The 24,020-nt window shown below is 44.4% G+C and overlaps 3 protein-coding genes and 1 long non-coding RNA gene across 4 annotated transcripts; 2 read left to right on the top strand and 2 right to left on the bottom strand.

Annotated features, from left to right (window-relative positions):
* Nucleotides 1–686: 686 nt before the first annotated feature.
* On the top strand, nucleotides 687–7,301 carry LOC4348005 (phosphatidylinositol/phosphatidylcholine transfer protein SFH3). Its single transcript, XM_015757518.3, has 15 exons — nucleotides 687–836; nucleotides 3,313–3,380; nucleotides 3,653–3,935; nucleotides 4,020–4,119; nucleotides 4,237–4,503; nucleotides 4,586–4,663; nucleotides 4,758–4,859; nucleotides 4,946–4,995; nucleotides 5,079–5,172; nucleotides 5,272–5,373; nucleotides 5,485–5,601; nucleotides 6,036–6,141; nucleotides 6,228–6,586; nucleotides 6,780–6,854; nucleotides 7,102–7,301. The coding sequence occupies exons 2-15, from the start codon at nucleotides 3,335–3,337 to the stop codon at nucleotides 7,117–7,119; spliced, it is 1,797 nt and encodes a 598-aa protein (XP_015613004.1). The 5' UTR covers nucleotides 687–836; nucleotides 3,313–3,334; the 3' UTR covers nucleotides 7,120–7,301.
* A 2,034-nt stretch (nucleotides 7,302–9,335) lies between these two features.
* Nucleotides 9,336–10,734, bottom strand: LOC4348004 (acyl transferase 15-like). Its single transcript, XM_015758269.3, has one exon. It carries the CDS (start codon nucleotides 10,681–10,683, stop codon nucleotides 9,415–9,417), a length of 1,269 nt encoding a protein of 422 aa, XP_015613755.1. The 5' UTR covers nucleotides 10,684–10,734; the 3' UTR covers nucleotides 9,336–9,414.
* A 6,450-nt stretch (nucleotides 10,735–17,184) lies between these two features.
* On the top strand, nucleotides 17,185–18,836 carry LOC107279170 (uncharacterized). The gene is made up of 3 exons (XR_010737155.1): nucleotides 17,185–17,951; nucleotides 18,043–18,183; nucleotides 18,761–18,836. It is a non-coding gene; the product is annotated as an uncharacterized lncRNA (long non-coding RNA).
* Nucleotides 18,837–22,317: 3,481 nt separating this feature from the next.
* On the bottom strand, nucleotides 22,318–23,583 carry LOC107275489 (acyl transferase 15). The gene has a single exon (XM_015758012.3). The coding sequence runs from the start codon at nucleotides 23,581–23,583 to the stop codon at nucleotides 22,318–22,320; it is 1,266 nt and encodes a 421-aa protein (XP_015613498.1).
* Nucleotides 23,584–24,020: the final 437 nt, after the last annotated feature.

Below are 24,020 nucleotides of genomic sequence, written 5' to 3'. Positions count from 1 at the left end.
GCGTTTGAATCAAAGAACTAAAACCCGTGGTTAGCGATCTACTACCTCCGTATCAAAATATAGCAATTTTTTGCTATGAATCTGGACACATAGTTATCCAGATTAATAGCTAAAAATACTTATATTTTAGAATGGAGGGAGTATTTAAGTACATATTACGTGATTAGTTTCGTTATTTTCTTTTCTTTTGCAATAATTAAGTCGTGTTATGAGCACTATCCACTTTTCTCCGCTTTCTTTCCTTATAAAACTTTTCAAACTAAATTTAAGACTTTCAAATATATTTTTTTAAAAAAAACTCTACCTAAAATTTGAAACTTTTAACTCCAAATTAAAATTTTTTAACTCACGGTTTAAAACTTTCAACTCAAATCTGAAAATTTTCAAGCCAAATTTTAAACTTTGGAATCAAATTTGAAAAATATTCGACTTAAATTTTAAAAATTTCAAGTTAAATTCAAAACTTTCAATTGAAAATTTAAAAACTTCTAACTTAAACTGTAAATACTTTTAACTCTTATATGAAATCTTGATTTTGATTTCTGTGTTTAAATCAACAAACGATATGAAGAATCCAGGAGAAAAGACTGAAGGCACAAACAAACCCACAGGAGCAAATGGAGTCGGAGAGAGGCTCCTTCGTGCGCGCCACTTATTTCTCTGGCGCCTACTCGTGGGCGCGCACTAGGAAACCAAAGGAAAACCCCCTACTTATTTAGTATATCCTCCCGTCTCGTCGTCTCCTCCGCTCCTAGCGCCAAGACGAGTCGCGGCTCAACAGGGGAGGGCCGCCGCCGATCTCCATCGAGCAGAGCAGGGGAGAGCAGGGGATCCTGGTGAGCATCCACATCCTCTTTCTTTCTGATTCATCTCTCTCTCTCTCTTTCTCTTTCTGGGGATCTGGAATTCGCTTGCGTTCGTTAACCCTTGTTCCCACCTGACAATGTACATGCTCAGGAAAATATATAGGAGACCATCTCTGCACTTGTTATTATCGATTTTGTTATAATTGTGTCCACAAATCTTCTTCGTTTGTTTAGCCCCTTGGATTTCCTTTCAGATTTGTGCAAGCGTTAGTTTGTATGGATTTCTTCTCTTTCGCCGTTCGCCCGCTGCTCGTAGAGCCGTAGTCCAAACTCAGAGAGACTTTATGATGAGAGACACATACCTCCGAGAGAGAGGCTCACCTGGCACCTATATATAGATTTATGCACATCTTTTTTTGGCTTATGAGGAACCATCAAGTAACAGTATAGTGATTAGAGATATGAATATGATTGTTAGTGATTAGGGTTTGTGGGTGGAGTTGGCGGCGGCAGCGAACCTCGTGTCTTGTGCCGCCCCGGTCTCCACCCTCTGTTTTATATGGCGCAGGGTGACAGGGGCCCACCAGCCAATGGGCTGGGCACGGTCAAGGTCCGTTGTGCCGTTGAGTCCGACGGGTGGGAGATCTATCTAACACATTAATGAAGTCAAATTGATATAAATATGATTATTAGCTAGAGCGTAGTTACTTTTTGTTCATTACTTAAAAAAATAACTCCTATTGGCTTTATGAATGGATTTTTTTCCCAACTGAATTTACACTGTAAATACGATGATCTTGTAACTTTGAATTTTTACCGTGTAAATATTATGTTTTTACACCTGTTTTTGGAATCATTTTGTTTTCTGTTTTTCAAGAAAATTGATTTTGTTTTCAAAATGTTTTTTAATTATTTTGTTCCAAAATAAACAATCATGCTATATTGTTATCCCAGTTTGTTTTCTTTGAGGGTAACACACCAAAACTAGTCACTCGGACTTTTACAGTCATCTACTAATAAATAAGAAATAAAACGGGGAGGGGGAGGGGGACCGAAACCTAAGTCGAGATACAATTTTTCGAAACACCTTCTTTCGCTAGTCTGTGTGCTACTATGTTTGCCAAACGACATACCCACCGCAGGTTCAAATCCTGGAAGTCCATCAAAATGGCTTTGAGATTTTGAATCATCACTCCATGGACCAACCTGTTGAACTCCCTTTGTTTCATAATCTTGACAACCTCCAATAAATCAATATATCTCAATTACCAACTTTGCAACTCTGCTGCCCAACCCAATCACTCGCTTACACGCAAAGATTTTTGCGCACGTCGTATCCCCGATTGCTCTGTAAACACGAGCAGCAGCTGCCACCATAAAATCTCCCTAATCATCTCTCATTACCACAGCTGCAGCCCCTCTATTTTCATTTCCTAAGAAAGTTTCATCCGTATTCACTTTCACCCACCCCTCTTCTGGTTTTCCCAATACTTTGTCAGACGGGCTACAGTGCCCATCTTATTTTCTTGGACATTCGCTTATTCCTCTATGTGTGCCACAATTCTCACAGCTACTCATGTTGGATTCTCTGGCATCTGAGCATGGCGTCGATCATTTCGAGCAGCCCATAAGCTACATAGAGTCACAAAGACTGTAGGTGTTACATGGTATGCTTGATCCATAAGTCTGTCCAACAACCAAAAGGCAAACATTTATAGTTGTTGCATTCATCATTTAGCACCAGGAAATCGACACCTAGCTTGTCTTCCACCTTACTCCAAACATTTTATAGTCGAAGGCTGTCGCTTGTTTATATTTTGGATTCTTTGGGTGGCTGGCCAGGGATTGTCAAGGGGATCTAGGATTATTTTTTTTTGAAATTGAAGGGGATCCAGGATTTTTGGTACATTCTTGGTTCATTGTGGTTTTCTAGGCCTTTATAATTTCTTCATTTGATTTTTGATGCTTCTGGTTGTGTTGCATGTCATGACTTAGCATTATTCAAATTGTTCCGGATCATAACACCTATCTTCCCCTTAGATTGATTTCCTGCTATTTTTGAGCGAAATTTATTTTATTTTCTGTTATTCAAGTGTTCATGTGAATTTTGGGCATGGTTGTAAATTAATGCGTTTAATTTGTGTCTTCTAGTGCAATTTCAGGCTCCTGTAGGTTTTCATCATCTGGTATCTCAATGTTATCATTAATTTATGTGTAATTTATAATCTTTTCATTAATTTGGAAAAAGGAACAAATGCTACTAAACTTATAATTATACTGATGGACTATGATATATTACCTTGAGATGAGGCCAATTAGTGTCTAACATGCCCACTGCTGAAAGCATTAAAAAACTCCTTGCAAACTGATTATTTTACACTGCATCATACTGCCAAGCAATACTTTAGGATATCAAGATATTCAGGAAATTGTTCGTTTTCTCCTTTATTATATATTGAGACATAGCCTGTGATATAAGCAAATAATAACATGCATTATTATTCAGGTCTAGATAGGGCGGAACAGTCATGACAGAAGTCCTGTCGAGACCGCTCGAACACCGTCTAAGCTCTGGTAAGTAAAGCAAATAATGGTCACAACCATTTCTTATTGTTTAAAGTGGATTATTAAGCTCTAATACTATCTTTTTTTTTATTAAAAACTCATTATATTCCCTTATGTCTCAAAGTATAAACATTATTTTCAGATGAAGTGTATGCCTTTTCCCCAATGACATTCTTCTACTTCACTATCACAGAATTAATTTCTAACTTAACTGTTCAGAAAATATTTAGAATTTGGTATATTACAATATACATGACTGACTAACATACACGATGTGTCAGCAACCTTAGACGGTCACTATGAAGAGAAGAGGAAATCCAATGTTGAATACTCAGAGGATGAGAAGAAAGCCAAAATCATGTCACTGAAGAAGAAGGCAATGAGTTCTTCACAAAAATTAAGGCATTCAATGAAGAAGGGGAGGAGGAGTAGCAAGGTCATGTCCATCTCAATTGCCGATGAACGTGATCCTGAAGAGGTGCAGGCTGTAGATGCCTTCCGTCAGCTCCTTATACTTGAAGAGTTGCTACCATCTCAGCATGATGATTACCACATGATGCTAAGGTGTATAATCTGAAAATAGCACTTCATGTTGTTATTTAGTTTCAAATGTGAAAACAAGTATTACTAAAATTCGAGATTACACAGGTTTTTGAAGGCAAGAAAGTTTGATGTTGAGAAGGCAAAGCAAATGTGGGCTGACATGTTGCGGTGGAGAAAGGAATTTGGTGCAGATACCATTCTTGAGGTAATTGCATCTATCAAATAGGTTAAGGTTAAACTATATTTGGACTAATCCTTTTATGGTTGATACATACCTTTGTTTATAAGCAGTTGACACATTTTTCATCAAATTCTATCTCAGGATTTTGAATTTGAAGAAGCTGGCAAGGTGGCAGAATGCTATCCTCAAGGTTATCATGGGGTTGATAAGGAAGGAAGGCCTGTCTACATTGAACGACTTGGACAGATCGATGTCAATAGGCTAATGCAGGTCACCACAATGGATCGTTTTATCAAGAACCATGTTAGGGAGTTTGAGAAGAACTTTGCTGTTAAGTTCCCAGCTTGCTCAATTGCTACCAAGTGCCACATTGATCAGAGCACAACAATTCTTGATGTGCAAGGGGTGGTATGTATGTGCGATATTTGGATAATTCATTAAATTATTGCACTTTTACTATTTATAATCTAAGAGAAAAATGCATTTTTAGGGGATGAAACAATTCAGCAAAGCTGCAAGAGACCTTATTGGTCAGCTTCAAAAGATTGATGGTGATAACTACCCTGAGGTAATGCCCTCAATGTAAAATATATTGGTTGTAATTCTGCAAAAATTTGTACTAGATTTATTAATATTCTTACTTCATGTAATTGTTTGCCTAGACACTGTGTCGAATGTTCATCATTAATGCTGGGCCGGGATTCCGACTTCTTTGGAGCACAGTGAAGAGTTTCCTTGACCCAAAGACCACAGCAAAGATTCATGTTAGTGTTCTTCCAATACATTGTCTAGGAGTGCTCAACTTGAAGATTGATTATTGATAATCTGTGACTTCTGTGCATTTCTTTAGGTGTTGGGCAACAAGTACCAGAGCAAGCTTCTTGAGGTGATTGATGCTAGGTAGAACACCCGATGCTCTAAGTTAACCATCATATTTGAAGACAATGTTCACCATTTTAATGTTATTAATTTCCGTTGTCCAGTGAGCTGCCGGAGTTTTTTGGTGGAACTTGCCAATGTGAAGGTGGTTGTATGAAGGCTGACAAGGGCCCCTGGAAGGATGATGAAGTCATGAAGGTGACTGCTCCAATCTGATCCTTTATCCTTGAACAAATTCTTAAATTACAGTTGATAAGGGAAAAGGAACTCAAAATTTCTATGCTATATTATGTTTAGATGGTTCAAAGCGGGGTTGGGTGGTGTGGAAATCTCAATTTGAATCATCTAGAGGCTGAGGAGAAAATGATGATTTGTGAAGATGACACCATGTACACCAAGGTAGCAAAGATATTACCCGCTCTTTGCAGTAACACATTCATATTTAAGTATTTCTAAATGCATTGGATCATAATACTTAGACATCTGTTATTTTATTTGTGTAAAATAAAGAAGCAGGAGTCTTTCAAAGATGAAGGGCGCACTTTGTCAAGAAAAATATCTCGTGCCCGAATTGAACATCCTACACTGTCGCCTGTTTGTGAGGAACTTCCTCCTATGATGCTTCCTGTGAGTTACGCTTTATCTCCGATGAATTTCCACTATTGTTCTAGAAAAAGAAATGCCACTATTGTCCTACTAACAATGACATCTTTGTACTTTAACAAATTTGTAGTGTTTTTTCTTTGCGCAAACAAAATTGTAGTTAGTGTTGAACCATACGGCTAAAAGGATTTCTCATGCCTTGTGGATGAAACACCAGAATGAAAAAAAATGAGTCTTAACTTATAAGCTTAAGCGGGTTCGTCACTTGATAATGCAGTTGATAAGCACGAACAAGTAACTTCATGATGATATTTCATTTCCAGGGAAACTGTAAAACCTCAATTTTTCCCAAGATTAGTCATCATATAAATTTTCATTCTTGTGGTGTATTGGTTCACATATTTCTTTTATAAATTCCTAAGCTTAGTCCTAATATAGAAGGAGTTTTTGTAATGCAGACCCCAGGATCACCTTATTCTTGTGATGTTCCAATGGTAGAGAAGGCCATAGATGCCATTTGCCAGAGTAAGGGATCACGAGATGAGAATGTCGCAATAACCAAAGGTTAACCATTAAACAATCTTGTGACCTAATATTATTACTCTTTTGTTAGTCTTTAACTGACAGATTGGACAATCCTTTTCTTGTAGCCATTGTAAATGCCTCTAACGGATCCAACCCTCCACTCTTTGGGGGTGTCATGGCTCTTGTCATGAGCATTGCAACAATGCTCCGTGTTAGCCGCAACATGCCAAAGAAGGTACTTGGTGCTACCCTTGGGGCACAAAGTACATCCAAAATCCAAGCACAACAGCTATCCAAGATATCAATGGAGGCTGTGTCAGCAGCTGAATATGCTTCTTCTACAAAGCGCCTATCTGATATCGAGGAGAAGGTCATTGCGATTCTCACCAAGCCTGCAGAAATGCCAGCTGATAAGGAGGAGATGCTAAAGACTGCCGTCAGCCGTGTTAGTGCATTGGAGGAGGAGCTTGCCGCGACCAAGAAGGTGAGTTTGTTTGCACCTTACTGATGATAAGAACATTATTATTACATTACCAAAGTTTATGTTTTAATTCCTGTGTATACATCTTAATCCCATAGATCGGTATTATTAAATGTGTTGAGACTAACAAATTATATGTTGTTCTACTATTCTTACTAAACCATTTCTAAAACACGCCTGTTATATGTTCTTTTAGGCCTTGCAGGAGACTCTTGAGCGACAAGAGGAGATCATGGCATACATTGAGAAGAAAAAGAAGAAGAAAAGCAAGGTAACCCAAAAAAAGGGAAAGTAAAAGGCATCCTTTTGCTGTAGTATTGTTGTGACCCTTAATTACTAAACATTTTTCCCCTTGTCACTGACCCATGCACTAAAATATACGAGATTTCCACCAAATAATTTGTGTTGCTTGTTCTCTTTATGAACTCATCTACTAAATATTTATGCTCAAAAAAAGTTTTCCCTTCCTATTCTTTGATTTCATAAAGTTAACATTGCCACTGAAATTTCACTTGCAGCGTTTGTTTCGTTGGTAATATGCAAAGAACAAATGCCATGGGTTTGATGAAGAGGTGATGTTTTCATCGTTGGCAAAGGACGATTCCAAGTGTAACACATAATGTTCATTTATTCTTTCTCCTATGTTGCTACAATTGATTGATCTGAGCTTCTTGGCCTTAATATAAATTTTTGCACAGTGTGGGTGCGGTGATGCCAATTTGCTTTTTGATGTTGTCATATTATGGATGAACCTTATGAGTGTTAAGAAACTTTATAGATTTAAAACTCTTCAATATATTCTAATTGATACATCAACCATTAATTTGAAGAAGACAAACGCTGAGATGAGTAGATTATTTGGTTATTTTACAAACATTTCCCTTCTTAATACGTACATAGATAAATCCGTAAACGCACGGATACCGCTGTAGCATTTTACCCGTGAGTATTCTAAAGAGTATCGTATTTATATTTTCGTAGGGAAGACAGCGTTGTAACGATATAGTAGGAGGGAGGAATCTCTTCTAGCGGGGATTTCCGGCGCCGTTGGCAGTTTTCGGGGCTTGCAAGGGCCATTGGCAGTTTTTGGTACCTGTCCAACTTGGGGTGGCACATTGGGGGGTTCGCATCCTCTGCCTTTGTGGCAAAAGGCAAAGTTTGCCTTTGCTTTCATCCACGCCATCCCTCATTCAATCAACCGCTTCCATCAATCGTGACTAACTAGCAGCATTTAATTAGAGAAATTGAAGAAAACAATCTCAAGCGGCCGGTAAACCAGGAAAAAAAGACAGCAAAAAAAAATATATATTTGATATCCACTCATTTAGAAACATGAAGAAAATAATTATCCCACCTCCATATTAAACAACCCACAACTGTCTCGCTAACATTTATTTAGGAAAAAAAATGTTTCAGTTGTACATGAGTATATTTTTTCTATAATTCTTATAGTCAAATCAAATGTTGAGAACTTTATTCGTAAAAGTATTGTAAGGCTTTTTTTATATAAATATATTTAGCAATGCTAATGATTAGTTGTGTTTTAAATCGATCTAATTAACACAACTGATTGTATCAATTAATTGACTGTTATTTGTCCATGACGTGGGAGAAAGACATGCATCCATTGATTTAAAGATGAATGGGCAGGATAGAAGCAACGGCAAACTGTGACGTCGGCTTCAAAGGCAGGGGATGCGAACCCCACATTGGGGCGGGGATGCGTCACTTGTCGGTGGGGAGGCGACCGGGTGAGCTTGTTCATGTATAGTACCGTAGGGAGGAAAATAGGAGAAGATAGGTTGATAAATAGTTTTAAAAAAAAGATTGGTGCAGAAATCATGCATGACCTGAACCGTCCTAGAGTATAGATGGCCATAAGGCCCGCCCGGCCAGGGGCAGAGCTACAGTAACAGGGTCGGTGTCAGGCGACACCAATGATTTTCGACAAAACATATAGCAAAGCTGCTTATCCATATGCTATAACACCATAATCTAAGTGTAATTAGTATACTATGACACTGATAGACACGTTATGACACCAACGAATCGATTTTCTAGATCCGCCACTGCGCCCGGCCCAAGCATAGCTAGGCATGGCCCACCAGCGATTGGGCCGGTACGGCTCGGTCGGCACTTTGTGCCGGGCTATGCCGGCCCATGGGCTGCACCTCCGGCCCAGGCACGGCCCACCAATAGTCAGGTCATGCCATGCCGGCCTAAAGGCACGGGTGGCTTATCGTGACTTTTTTAAAATAAGTTTATTTTTCTTCCCTCCTCTGTGACATATATATATATATATATATATATATATATATATATATATATATATATATATATATATATATATATATATATATATATATATATATATATATATATATATATATATATATATATGTGTGTGTGTGTGTGTGTGTGTGTGTGGTGTGTGTATGTATATGTACATATATACAGCTAAAATAAGTCTATTTTACGTCTCTTTTCTTTAGACCGTGACATATAATAGGTCTATTTTTACTCATTATTTGTGTGCCGGGCCTAGCCTGCGCGGCCAGCGTACCGGTGGGGAAGCCCAGGCACGGCCCGGTGATCGGGCCGGGCCAGCACGGGCACGACCCCCGTTGGGCCTCGGGTCTTATGACCATCGATATAAATATACCAACATCGTGTGCATGTAAGTTCCACGAATGAAATGAATTACTTAAGTAGCAAATAATTAACAACACGATTAATTAATTAACAGCATGTGTAACAAAGTTGATAAAATTATTATATGGTGGCACATATATAAGTGCATTATAAAGTACATATTTGGAGATCGATCGAGATCAGAGCGTAGCTATTTCACGGAGAAAAGCATCGGCATGGTGAGGCGTTACACAGCCGGACAGCACCCTGGCTCCTTCATCTTCCTCCCCTTGCCATGGCAGACAAACCACGCACAGCGGCCGCACCCCACTCTGCTCGTACGTCGTCATCACCCTCGCCGTCCTCCCGCCGCCGAAATCCACCGCCTCGAAGCCGATGTTTCGCCAGCACGTCACCAGCAGCACGCTCTCGTACCCACTCAGCTGCCCCTTGCTGAGCTCGGCGATGGCGTCTCCCTTCTTCAACCGCTCCGGTATCTCCTCCTTAGCGCGCCTTATCGTCCTCACCACCTCCATCATATCGCCGTCCGCCACCACGCCGCTCCTCGCCACGGCCATCTGCATGGTGGCGCAGTTGCCGTAGTACCCGTCCTTGACGCCCACGTACTTGCGAGAGTTCACCGTGATGGCGAGCACGGTGGGGGCGTCGGGGTCGGACATCACCACGCGGGTGCGGCAGCGCCACATCACGGCCGCCACCGCCTCGAACACGGTGCACGTCGGAGTCGGACCTCGGACGCCGTTGATCACCCTCGCAGGGATGGTGATGCTGTGCAGGGCGAGCGTCGTCGGCTTGACGCCGAACATGAATTGCTTGGCGGCCATGACGGTGGAAGAAGACATGGCCTGTAACGACTTGTCCGACCTGACTGGTATGACGGACGTGGTCGGCAGCCCGCGGGCGAGCTCACCGACGGCTTGCAGGAACTGCGCGATCCCGAAACCGTCAGCCGCGCCATGGTTCCATGTCACCCCGATGACGAAGCCACCGCAGGTGAAGGTGGTGACCTGCATCAGAATGAGAGGGTCAGCGCGGCCGAAGCCGTAGGCCGGGTTGTCGTCCACGATGAGCTCCCGTTGAACCGCCGTTGAGGGGTCAGGTAATCGGCCGTCGATGTCGCGCATGAGCTGCTTGACGGTGCAGTTGGCAGACGCGGCGACGATGGTCACGCCTTCGCCGGTGCAGTCGATGTGCACGTCGTCGTAATCGTCACCGGCGAGGCGGCCGGCGAGAGGGTAGTAGTGGACCAGTGCATGGGAGAGGCCCCTCCTGATGGTCTCCACGGGCTCATGGATCGGATGCTCGAACACCTGCAACACTACCACCGGTACGGTGGCAAGAGGCTTGTCGAAAGGCGAGAAAATGATCTTGCCGGTCGCCGCCGTCGTCGTCACCGGCTCCGATGGCCGGACGATCTCCGGCGGCGACTTGGTCACCACGATGCACATTCTCGATTCTCTATGCTTTAGCCTGCAACTCTCTGCGAGCTGATCGATGTAGCACGTAGAAATCCATGGATTTTCATTTATAAGTAGATGATGGTGCAAATTGGGATTTTTTTTATCGAGTAAAAATTATTGCCGGGACGTGTATTATATATACTCCAGAAATATAAAATATATACAGAAGTCTAAAACCCAGCTTCCGAGGCACACGCATCGATTCTAGGGAGGTTCTAACCACCAAACACCACCAACTCAAATAAGATTAATACGAGTCAATCCTGCAATGTGTATGAAGGTTAATAATCAGCTGTAAAGTGGACTGATAAAAACACAAGCCACTCGCGCAATTTGCATAAGGTCAGCTCTAAAGTGTTTTTTTTAATGATACTTGATATATAATAGTTTGTGTGCAAGTCTAGAAGAGATTGCGCTGATAAACATACTACTCACTATGTACTGTTAATTGTTATCCTACACAGCGCTGCAGCACCCAAAGATCAAACTACTGGCAATTGGCAAAGCTACAACATCATCAACTACATCAGGTTATCAGGCCCGACGATCTCCATGACGATCCACACTCCCCTAGAGTTCGACACCTAGAGGGAATCCACTCTCCTCTTTATCCGCGCGCACGCTTTTCAAAATGTTAAACGGTACGTTTTTTAAAAAACAAGTTGCTTAAAAAAATCATATAGATTCATTTTTCAAAACACTATTAAAAAAGACGCATACAAGTCGGCATTATTGTTGCCGGAATAGCTAAAACCGGCACTTATAGTGCTTTTCTCCTTCAAAAGATAAAAAACAAAATAAAACCGACACCATGTATATACTATAGGTGTGAGAGGGAGAGAGAGACATGATGGGGAGTGGATGGAAAACGCGATGGAGTGGCATGGATCCAATTTCCCTAAATTTTAGTGGCACCCAGCCGATATCGCGAATAGTAGTGATTTTTTCTAATTTGGCATATTTGTAGTGGCATGGATCCAATTAACCCTAAAAACAATAGCTAGCCATCACAACTCTACAAGAGCTTAGGCCTTCTATGACTAATTAATTGTCATTGTACCCTTTCTATGACACACTAGTGACAAAATAACTATAGTCATTGAATCCCTGTCATTATCCTCCTTCTATGACTAATAAACCCAATTGTCATTAATCATAGTGACAATTGCATGCTTGTCACTGGTCTATGACAATGGTATTTGTCACTATATTTGTCATAATACATTAGATGGGATGCTGACAAGTGTCTAGTCATCTGATGTGGCATATGACGTGGCGTGTGACATGGCATGTGGAGTATGACAAAAATAATTGTCACAAAAACAAATTTGGCCCATTTATAACATGAGCTGGTTTTAAAATTATAAATCAAATAAGCCTAACTAGCCTATGGGCCAGCCAACCAATTTTGGCCCATTTCTCAACAGCCTTTTTATTTTTTTCATGTAAGCCCAGTACTATTTCAGCCGCCCATTTTACTGCTGATATTGTAGCCCAAGCTCATTTAAGGAATCATCATAAGTAATAAACAACTTACAATTTTATAACAAAAATAATTAGACATCCAAATAGATCATGTCCTCCAAAATTAATGGTTCATACAGCCATATAATTGTACACACATAGTTCCAAACATTCACCATCCATACAAATGAATCACAACAAAATACGTCCATCAAAGTCCTACAAGTCCAACAGATCACCAAGTCACTAATAAATAATACCAAACATAAATCCATCAAAATCATTCTAGTCAAGGCAACAGCAAATGGCAACTTCCAATCATCGCCCGTTCACCAACTGCAGCAACCACTCCACTTAGAGTTTCAGTCATGGCAACAATAGCATACACAAAGTTTTTGTCATCACGAGATCACTAACAGAAACAACCACACTCCAGTCCAGTCATGCCAAAAGCAAAACACGTGGTGTCAAACTCCAGTCACAGTCACACCAAACTCCATTCACAGATCACCAAAATGAGTCCAACAGCCTGCAAAGAACAGTGTTTTAGGAGGTAACACTTGTAAGAAATAAACACAAGCTCAAGAATCTAGTAGTCCCTAGGAGCAGCAACCTTTCGGAAATTATATTTGCCAATGGTTTTATTTATTCAGCCTCATGAGTCCTGGAACTATAGAAAGTCATTGTAGTAGAGATTTTGATTCCAAACAGTACCTAAGTTCATTTGATTCCAGTATCTAACTATATCATACAATACTACTGATAGTATCAAAAAAAATGAGAGGTCTAAGAACAAGAAATAGAAACTGCATTATGTCAGAAGAAGCATATTACAAGATGAAGATGTGTACCTAAGCGCAGCCAAGTCAAGGAGGAGTGGTCTGATGAGTGACCTGAGTCTGTTCAAATGCTATCATCTCTCGAATGAGGTTTTGAGTATCTGCTGCTGCCTTCTGAGTATCTATTATTGCCTTCTTTAGGTTCTCAATCTCCTCACCTTGTTTTTGAGCTTTTGTCTTGAACTATTGTCACAAAGAATGGGAAAGGCACATGGTGACATTTGTTTATGACTAAATTATAACTTAGTCACAAACGCTTGTCATCCAAAGAAAAATTGTCATAAACGCATCAATACTGTGACTAAAATGTGTTTTGTCATATGAAATTTGTCATAGAAGGCCAAATTTCTTGTAGTGGTATTCTCGCAATTTGCATGAGGTCAGCTCTAAAGTTGGTTTTCTTAATCAGTACTTGATAATAGTCTGTGTGCAAGTCTTGAAGATCTAAGCTACTATGTGTTGTATTTCTTAACGACATTACTAGAAATATAATTCCCAGAAATGGTGTAGAAACACTCTTGGTATATTATGGTTATAGACTTCATCCACATGCGCACGGATATACCATTGTAGCATTTTATCCGAGAATATTCCAAGGGTATCGTATTTATTTAATCCCGTGGGAAGATTATAATAGAGAGAACTATACTAATAATTTATATATTACTTGTAATAATCAAAGTCTAAGCAGGGGTTAAGATTATGAATAGGGTAGAATGACACGCAACAAGAGAATTATATACTCTCATGATAAATTATCTAAGCTAAGTGGGAAGAGAATAGAACGAATCTATTCCTATACTTCTAATATACATACATATTATACATACATCCAAGTTATATGATTACTTAGCTAATACCCTCTTTCCAATACCCTCCTGGTGCTTCGAGAAGCCACCCCTGATTGCCTGGTGTCATAAAGATGTAAGCACTAATCCCAAGAACGCAAGCTGCCATAACAAGCTTTACCTTTTCGTCGGAGATCGAAACCGATGCAGCCCAACTCGAAAGCAAGAACTCGTCGAAACAATGAAAATAGAAAATGGTGGCGATGCGCCGAAAATGTTATTGAACTGATATTGTTTATTTACAGGGTCCCGGGTCATATTTATACCCAAAATACATGATATGTCCTTGCCGAACACGACTCTATCTCTATTACAACTCAAAAATACGAACAAGTCCCTCAGGCGGACTCTTACCGAAAATATCTATAATGAAACTACTAGAATATCCTAATTAATAGATTCAATTGCTTTCTCTGGCCACAATCCATGCTTGGCAATACTTGCACGGCACTTGAACTGCCGTCGGTAATGATCCCATGATTGTCTTGCCAGGATCGGCTACATCGGCTCCTCCTTGTCTGATCTGGTAACAGCCGATGAAGGCGGTAGCCGATACAACTCGTAGCCGATGCGGGTTCTGTTTCTGAGGCTACAGATCTTCTCCAAATCCGTTTCGGTTCTGACATCGGATCCAATCTATGATTTATGAATTTTGGTCGTTAACACAAGGGTATCGTATTTATTTAATCCCATGGGAAGATTATAATAGAGAGAACTATACTAATAATTTATATATTACTTGTAATAATCAAAGTCTAAGCAGGTGTTAAGATTTTTTTTTTTAGAGGGAAACAGGTGTTAAGATTATGAATAGGGTAGAATGACACACAACAAGAGAATTATATACTCTCATAATAAATTATCTAAGCTAAGTGCGAAGAGAATAGAAAGAATCTATTCCTATACTTCTAATATACATACATCCAAGTAAAGTTATATGATTACTTAGCTAACACTCTCTTTCCAATGCCCTCTTGGTGCTTCGAGAAGTCACCCCTGATTGTCGAGTTTCTTATGATAATCCGCCCTGACCATCTAACCGGGGCTAAATACGGAGGAGTACCCTCCCCAGGAAAGTAACTTAGGACTATATACACGCGCGGAGGAATACCCGTATTGAGCTGTCACCATCAGCGGCCCACCTCAACGTATTCGCAGTATATAACCCCAAATAACGATATCCAGTAATCTAAACACCACGCTTAAATTACGAAATACTACTCTAATATCATCGTCATGACATAGAACAATGGTATGCACGATCATTATACCCACACCATTGCATTTACCAGATAAGCTAGCATCATAATCAATATAGTTTGAATGTATGATAAAGTTGGTACTCATATATTCTACGAGAGTAGTATAAAGAAGAATATTCTAATAAAAGTATAAGTATTACAAAAGAAAGTAAAGCTACTAGAGTCATACCCGAATTCCTCCGAAGACTTCTCGGACTAAGACTCCTATTTTATTCCTACTCCACTAGCTTGAGAGCACTACTAAACTAGAGAGAAAGCTTGATTCTTCTTGCTTGAGGTGTGTGAAGAAATGGAGGGAGTGAGGGGTTTATATAGGCTGGTAATGACGGTTATGACGGTTAGAAAGGTCAGTAATACCCTCCAACTGTCATTGGGGATCAATCCCAACCATCCAGCGAAACCCTGCATCCATCGGCGCTGCGGCTGGTTCGGCCGAACCCTAGGCTGGCCCAACCAGCCCAGTTCTTGGCAGGTGGCCTCCCCGTTTGCTCCTCTCCGCAAACTTGTGAATTTTGGGCTTGTTGGATCTTGTGAAAATGGTGTTCTCAACCCATTTGTCCATAAGTCTGTTTCTTGATAGTGTCTGATTGATTGATCGTATGTTTTGCTGTCACTTATCCTTCATTTATGATCATTCTCTCCAAAAGGTTAGAAAACCTAGTGCTAATGGAATATATTTTATTTTGACATGAATATGCATTGTAAGCATAACTAGTTTTCCTTTATTTTAATAATATTGATGGGCGAAACTGATCGCTAACAACCGTCAACACTATGTTGTTTGGTTGGAGGAAATCAAATCGTCTAGTGTTGGATGGGTGATCTATATGTCGTGTAATCATTTTGCAAATTAGGGCCCAGTTGTCATCACTGCTCTTTTTCCTCTCCCCCTTCGCTGCCCTCTCTCGGTGAGCGGAGGCGGCGAGGGCCAATTGGAATTGGGAGGGGAGGGAGGGAGCTCCATGAGCTTGGCTAGCTGTTGATGCTACCGCCGCCAGCAGGCCTTCTCCTTCGCCATCGCGCAAGCGCACCCTGGCCATGCCCAACAGCGCCCTCGCCACAGCTGCAGCGAATACGGAGGTAGAGCTCACAGGGAGGCGTTGGTGGAAGAGCTCGCACGAAGGTGGTGATGACACCTTAGGGCGAAGTCGTGGGGATGGGAAGACGAGAAGGTGGAGGCAATGCTCAGACTGTGCCTTAGGAGCTCCTAGCTAGCAACCGCAACGGTGGCCCCTACATGCTTCACAAACAGGAGAAGGCAGCGGGAGAGCTTCTGGACTATGGCCCAGAAGGTCCAGAAGCTCCCCCAAACAATCCAACTTTTTATCCAGATTCTGAGAAACTGTAGTTGTAGAATCTGGAAAATGAACTAGAAGCCAGAAGCTGGGTTTCACAGCTTCTCCAGATTCTCACCAGCTAACTTCTCAGCACCTGCTTCTCAGAATATTAAGCTTCTCCAAACAGGCCCTATAGCAACCAGTGCTCCGCTTCATCCCATGTTGGCACGTGGCTTGACCTCCTCCCATGCCGGCACAGACATGGCCTGATTGCCTTCGCCTTTCCTTTGGATATGAGGCCGCTGCTAACCTGGGATTCTCCTATCGACCACGCTCCACCACCGGCGCCCTGAGGGACCAGTTGTAACGCCCCGATTTTCGTTCGGGATTAAAAATCATTAAATAATATATTTTCTAGAAATTAAATAAAAGTTAAATCAATTTAATCAACTGAATTATTGAGGGGATTAAAAATTTCCTTTAAAAATCATTGGCCGGGAATATTTTGTAATATTCTTTATGCCTTAATTTACTCACCGGATTTTTTTGTAAATTTTCGGAGCTCAAGAAGTATTTATAAACACACAAAGAACATTCAATAAATTTAAATAAAAACAAAAGCAAATAAATTCCACTTCCTTCCTTTCGGGCTCGGCCCAAGTCCTCCCCTCCCTCAGCCCGCTCAGCCCCCTTTCCCCCCAAAGTCTATTTCCTCTCCCTCAACCGGCCTCCCCTCTCCCTCTCGCCGGTCCCACCTGTCATCCCCTTCCTCCAGCCTGGGCCGGCAACCGCCATGGCCGCCCGAGCCACCCCACGAAGCCGCTTCCCCCGCCCACCTCCTCCACCCCGCGCGCTCCCGCCTGGCATAGGCACGACCCCCTCCATGTCCCCCACCTCCTCCCCTACTTCCCCCGCAAGAACCGGCGCCGAACCGTCGCCACCACCCCGCGTCGCCGGCGCCCCACTCCATCGCCGGTTGCCGCCTCCCCCGTGCTCGATCCCGCCTTTCCGAGCCTATAAAAGACTCCCCGCACCTTGCTCTCCCTTTTTCCCCATTTTCCCGAGCCCTCCCGTGCCCCAAAACCACCCACCCGCGCCGCTACCCATCGCCACCGTTCGCCGGCGACCCTCGGTCGTGCGCTGCCGCCGCCCTAGCCACCGCCGGGCCGCGCCGCCACCACCCTCGGCTTCGCCCCGCTGAGCTCCACCCCGGCCTCCACTCCGTTTTCCTTTTCCACCCCCGAAAAGCTGCTCCCACCACCAACCTGAGCTCCACCACCACATTGCCGACTTCAGCCGGCCACCACCGCCGCCCTAACCACCACCATGCCGCGCCACCGCCACTGTCGGCTTCAGCGCTCCAAGCCAAGCACCGGCCACCGCCTCGTTCCTCCAATCGGCCACCAAGCCGCCCTCTCCACTGCCAACCTGAGCCGCCACCGTCCGTGCTGCCTCGGCCACCGTCGCGACACGCCGGCTTCGCCGTGTCACGTTCTTCCCTGGCCGACGCCTGAACGCCGTCTTCCGCCGCCGGGAGCCACCGTAACCGTCTCCCCTCGCTCACCGGTGAGTCCCGCCGCAAACGCCGTGCTCACCGGTGTTCCTCGCCGTGCCGCGACGCCTATCCCTCCTCTAACCCCTCCTCTTAGCTCCCCAGGTCCCGCTGGCCCTCGGCCGCACCTCTGCCGCGGTCGGGAGTCGCCGAAGCGCCGTCCCCGACCCCAACCCGAGAAACGCCGCCGCCAATCCTCGTCGTCAGTCGCCTTCCCGTCTTTGCCTCACCATCCCCGTCCTCTTGGTGAGCCCCCTCTCCCTTCCACGCCGCCTCCCGTGTGTGTCGCCGCCGCCCACCACCGGCGACCATATGGCTGAGCGCCGCCGCCTTCTGGCCGGCTGCCGCTGCCCTGCTCGCCCCTGGCCACCTGGCCCCTTGCCGTGCCGCACTTGCCCGTGGCCGCCCGATCGGCTGCTCTGGCCGATCTGGGTCGTCCACGTGTTGCCCCACGAAGGTGCCCTCGTGGCGCCACGTCGGCGCCACCTCGCCCTCCCCGTCCGCCGTGGCCGCCATGTGGCTGCCACGTAGTGCGCCCGCGGACAAGTGCACGCGTGGACCCGGTCCACCATGCACCTGCCTCCCTTCAGCCACCGACAGGTGGGGCCCGCTTGTCGGCGCCACCCCTTCCCCCTTGTGACATCATAAATCAGTTTAATTGCGCAATAATTTCGGTTAATAATTTTATAAATTCATTTAATGGCTCAAAATTGGGCCATTCAACTTGCAAAATTCATCTAAAATTGAGATCTACATGTTTGTTTACTTTTTATGTACTGTTTCCTTGGTTTTTATTAGAGTTTTTCCTCGTTTTGCGTGCCAGCGTGTAGTTTCCATCGTTTCGGAAGTCCGCGGTCGCGAAGAAAAGAGTTCAAAAGATCGTTTGAAGAAGAAAGGCAAGTCATCCACTCCTCTTGAGCATTTTGATCCTACTTTACAAATGTTTTACCGTTTGCAAATAAATATGCATGTTTTCCTAATTACATGGGATCCGGGTATTACCTATCTGCTCGCTTATGCCATATTACTTGATATCTGTCCTTTGTCAACCGTGGGTAATAAATCGCCTAGCTTGTGTTACTTATGATGACCTAGCTAGAACTATATGCTTAGCCATGCTTAATTCCCACTAGCTCAGTCGATGGGATAATTGCAGTATTACACCTTTTTAGTATCAGAACGAGCTACATGCTCATGACACCAGACCATGTTTCATTGGTCGTAATCATCCAACTAAAATGTGACTGAATGGTGGGCCATGAGTGCATGGTTTTACTGGTCGCACCTATGGCAATTAAGGACCGGTTCGCGGGATGCACTAGAAGACTTACAGCGCTTGCCACAAGAGGGAATGGGTAACTGCCTGACTTGAAGTATAGTTTTTCTCTGGCTGACGCATCCAGGCAAGGGTGGGCGTGATGGAGCGGGATGGGTCCTGCGACGGCCTTTGTCGCTTCCGGATTCACCTAGGCATGAGGGGGGATTGCCCGCTGCCTGTGAGGAGTGGGGGTGAAACCTGAGGTGTGGTGCGATTGGTCAGAGGGGTTATATGAAGGGTCTTGTCACAATCACTCGACATGGTGACGTGTTCATCATGGGTGCATGATGACGCGGTGACATGCCGGTGGATTGTGTCTTCTGGGTACAGTTGTGCACCACTGGCCAGAGTAAAACTATTCGAATAGCCGTGCCCGCAGTTATGGGCGATCGACCAGATTCACTGTGATTAGTCTCACACTTAATAAATCGACTAAATGCACTGTAGTTCAGGTGGGTTGGTTGGGCCTATTCAACGTGGTGTAGCGTTGATCAGTGGAGATTTAATGCTACCTTAATTAATCAACAGTTTTACTTTTTTGCTCAATAAAATGTTTTACAACTGCCTTTATGCAAATAGCCACAAACCATCCTTATATTCTCTTGCACGTCTGCATCGTTGGTGTGGCTTGTTGAGTACGGTGGTTGTACTCAGTCTTGCTATTGTTCCTCCTTTTCAAAAATGTAGTGCTTCTGAACTAATGAAGAAGTTAGAGGACCAAGGCTCAGACCCCAATTGAGTTTTGCCTGCGGAGTGGAGCTGAAGCCCCGCTAGGATCGCCTTTTCCACTACTGTTACTTTCTTTTCGGTGTGAGGACTAAGTGCCTTTTCTGTAAGTATTTACGCTTTATTTACATTTGGATCTGCATATTAATTTGTCGTTTTGTATGCCCTGGCTGGTCCTGGACAGGGATTTAATACACAGAATAGTTTGAAAATTTGGGCTAAATTTCTGGGCGTGACACCAGTCTCCACCACCACCCTAGACTTCTTCGACCGCTTTGACTGTCGACCACCGCAACTAGCCTGAGCCTTCAGGTGCCTCCTCCCAACACATCGGACCTGAGCTTATAGCCGCCTCCACCAAAGAGAGAGAGAGAGAGAGCTCCTCACTGATAAGCTCGATCCCCTCCTCCGCTATCGCTGCCACCCTGCTTTGTTTCAAGGGTAGAGATAGAAATGGATGGGAAGGAAGTAGAAGAGAATATGGGAGGAGATATGGAGCACTGATTGGTGGCCCATTATTTTTTAAAATTTCTTTTTGCCACACTGGAATGTCATGTTATCCAGCCTAGCCCAAAACCGTCCAAAATAGTGCTCGGAGGGGTAGAGAATGAGATAAAATTCAGTGAAAACTCATGGATACATACAAAATTTTGTCATTATTTGTACACCCTTATCTAATACGGGTCGAGAAATACCAATATAAATAGGTTATGAGGCACCTAGAAAAGGGTTTCTTCACTAGTGATAAAGAAAATGAATTTTGCATAATTTTGTAAGACAGAAAAAGAAGGTTTGTTTTTTTACTGTGTACTTGACATTTGACAGAAAACATTCTCTACAATCCTACAAATTCTAAACTATTATTTGATTTGAGATTTGTGTCGGAACTCCACCAGATCTCTCCCCTACCACCACCCGGCCTCACCACCATCATCTCGGCTCGCTGCGTGGTTGGCCAGCAGCGCAAAGACGGGGGATTGGGTGGAGCGGGTCTGCGGTGGCTAGGTTTTCGCCCACGAGCTGCCATTGCAGGGGCGACTTTGCGCAGGGTTCAAAAGAAAATAAACAGTTCAATCTGGCTGAAACTTGAACCATTAATAATTATTGGAGTAAACAATACATGGGGACAAGGAAGATCGAGCGATGTAAAGGGTAGAGTAACCCCACGCCTTCTTTACATCAACATGTGATGCGCGTAGCCATTACGATAACATCAATTACAGTAACAGAGACAAAATATAGTCTCAGCTAGAACTGGAAGGAACTCGGGCAGCAGTGTTGCAGCTGCTATCCGCGACGTGAGAAACAAGCTGCTGTATAAACTCGTCGATGTACCTCTCATGGAGTTCCTTGTCAGCTACAATATTTTAGATCCTAAGGGCATAGATGGCCATAAGGCCCATCCCACGGCACGATATTTTGGTCCGGCCCAAACACGGCACGGCCCGATAGGGGTCGGGCCCGTGCTGGCCCGGCCCGACCACCGGGCCGTGTCTGGGCTTCCCCACCGATACGTTGGGCCGGCAAGCCAGGCCCGGCACACAAGGAATAGGGAGTAAAAATAGACACATTATATGTCACGTTCCAAAGAATAGGGACGTAAAATAGACTTATTTAGCGCTCTCTCTATATGTATATATATATATATATGTCATCCCAAAGAGGAGGGAGGGAAATAGACTTATTTAAAATAGGGCACGATAGACCACCCGTGCCTTCGGGCCGGCACGGCACGGCCCGACTGCTGGTGGGCCGTGCCTGGGCGGAGGTGCAGCACATGGGCCGGCACAGCTCGGCACGTAATGTCGACCGGGCCGTGCCTGGGCCAGACTATGACGGGCGGGTTTTATGGCCATCTATACCTTAGGGCGTTTGCTACGAACACCCTCCGGTTTCTTCCTCAACCATGACGGCCCGGAAGATAGGTGCAGAAATCAGGGCATGATCTGAACCGTCATAGAATAATTGAAATTTCAGTACTCATACGTGACTGAATATACCAACATCGTATATATAACAAATTAACAGCATATAATTAATAACAACGATTAATTAACAGCATATATAACAAATAAATTGATAAAATTATTACTCTCCTTCTCCGTTTAATATTATAGTCGTTTGAAATTTTTGCTAGTCAAGTTCGACCAAGTTTATAAAAAAATTTAGCAACAACTCAAATATCAAATTAGTTTGAGAAAATCTAATATTGAGTATATTTTGATAATATGTTTGTTTTGTGTGCAAAATATTAATATATTTTTTTATAAATTTGGTTAAACTTGGTCAAGGAAAAAAGTAAAACGACTTATAAGAGTGTATCATTTATGTGCAGATCAGAGCGTAGCTATTTCACGGAGAAATGCGTCGGCATGGTGAGGCGTGACACAGCCGGACAGCACCCGGGCTCCTTCCTCTTCCTCCCCTTGCCATGGCAAACACACCACGCACATCGGCCGCACCCGGCCCTGCTCGTACGTCGTCATCACCCTCGCCGTCCTCCCGCCGCCGTAGTCCACCGCCTCGAACCCGATATTCCTCCAGCACGTCACCAGCAGCACGCTCTCGTACCCACCCAGCTGCTCCTTGCTCAGCTCGCCGATCACGTCCCCCTTCTTCAACCTCTCCGGTATCTCCTCCTTGGCGCGCCGTATCGCCCTCACCGCCTCCGTCATGTCGCCGCCCGCCACCGCGCCGCTCCTCGCCACCGCCATGTGCACGGTGGCGCAGTTGCCGTAGTACCCGTCCTTGACGCCGACGTGCTTGCGAGAGTTCACCGTGATGGCGAGCACGGTGGGGGCGTCGGGGTCGGACATCACCACGCGGGTGCGGCACCGCCACAGCGCCGCCGCCACCGCCTCGAACATCGTGCACGCCGTGGCACCTCGGACGCCGTCGATCGTCCTCGCCGGGATGGTGATGCTGTGCAGGGCGAGCCTCGTCGGCGCCTTGACGCCGAACATGAACCGCTTGGACGCCATGACCGTGGAAGGGGCCACCGCCTGCGCCCACCCGTCCCACCTCACCGGCGTAACGGCCGGCGTCGGTAGCCCGCGGGCGAGCTCACCGACGGCTTGGAGAAACTGCGCGATCCCGAAACCATCGGCCGCGCCGTGGTTCCACGTCACGCCGACGACGAAGCCACCGCAGGCGAAGGCGGTGACCTGCATTAGGACGAGAGGGTCGGCGCGGCCGAAGCCATTCGCCGGGTAGTCGACGATGAGCTCCCGTATAACCGCCTTCGCGGCGTCGGGTGACCGGCAGTCGATGTCGCGGACGAGCTCCTTGACGGTGCAGTCGGCGTTTGCGGCAACGAAGGTCACGCCTTCGCCGGTGCAGTCGATGTGCACGTCGTCGTAGTCGTCGCCGGCGAGGCGGCCGGCGAGAGGGTAGTAGTGGACCAGTGCTCGGGAGAGCCCCCTCCTTATGGTCTCCACGGGCTCGTGGATCGGATGCTCGAACACCTGCAACACTACGATCGGTACGATGGCGAGAGGCCTGTCCAAGGGTGAGAAGATGACCTTGCTGGTCGCCGCCGTCGTCGTCACCGGCTCCGATGGCCGGACGATCTCCGGCGGCGACTTGGTCACCACTGTGCACATTCTCGATTCTCTCTGTCTGTTTTAGCCTGAGACTCTGCGAGCTGATGCAGTTCGTGCAAATCCATGGATGTTAATTCATTTATATGTAGTTGCTGGTGTGTGAGATACACACAGTAAACTACTCCCTCCGTCCGTTTCATCATATTATAAGCAGGGAAGAAGGTTCTAGCTTTATCTAATTTATTTAGACCTATAGCTATTTTTATCTAAATCCACACAGATTATAAGTTACTTTGATTTTTTTCCCAATCAAACTTTTAAAGTTTGACTCAATTTATAAAAGAATACAGCAACATCTGTAACATAAAACAAGCGTATTATCAAAATATTTATATTTAATGCAGCTAATTTCATGTTAAGAAGTTACTAATTTTTTCTTTAAATTTGATTAAACTTAAAAAAGTTAAACTTAAAAAAAAAAGTTCAAAGCGACTTAT

This window comes from Oryza sativa, chromosome 10 (assembly GCF_034140825.1).
Source record: "Oryza sativa Japonica Group chromosome 10, ASM3414082v1".
NCBI lineage: Eukaryota > Viridiplantae > Streptophyta > Magnoliopsida > Poales > Poaceae > Oryza > Oryza sativa.
This window is presented reverse-complemented; position numbering and strand designations above follow the sequence as displayed.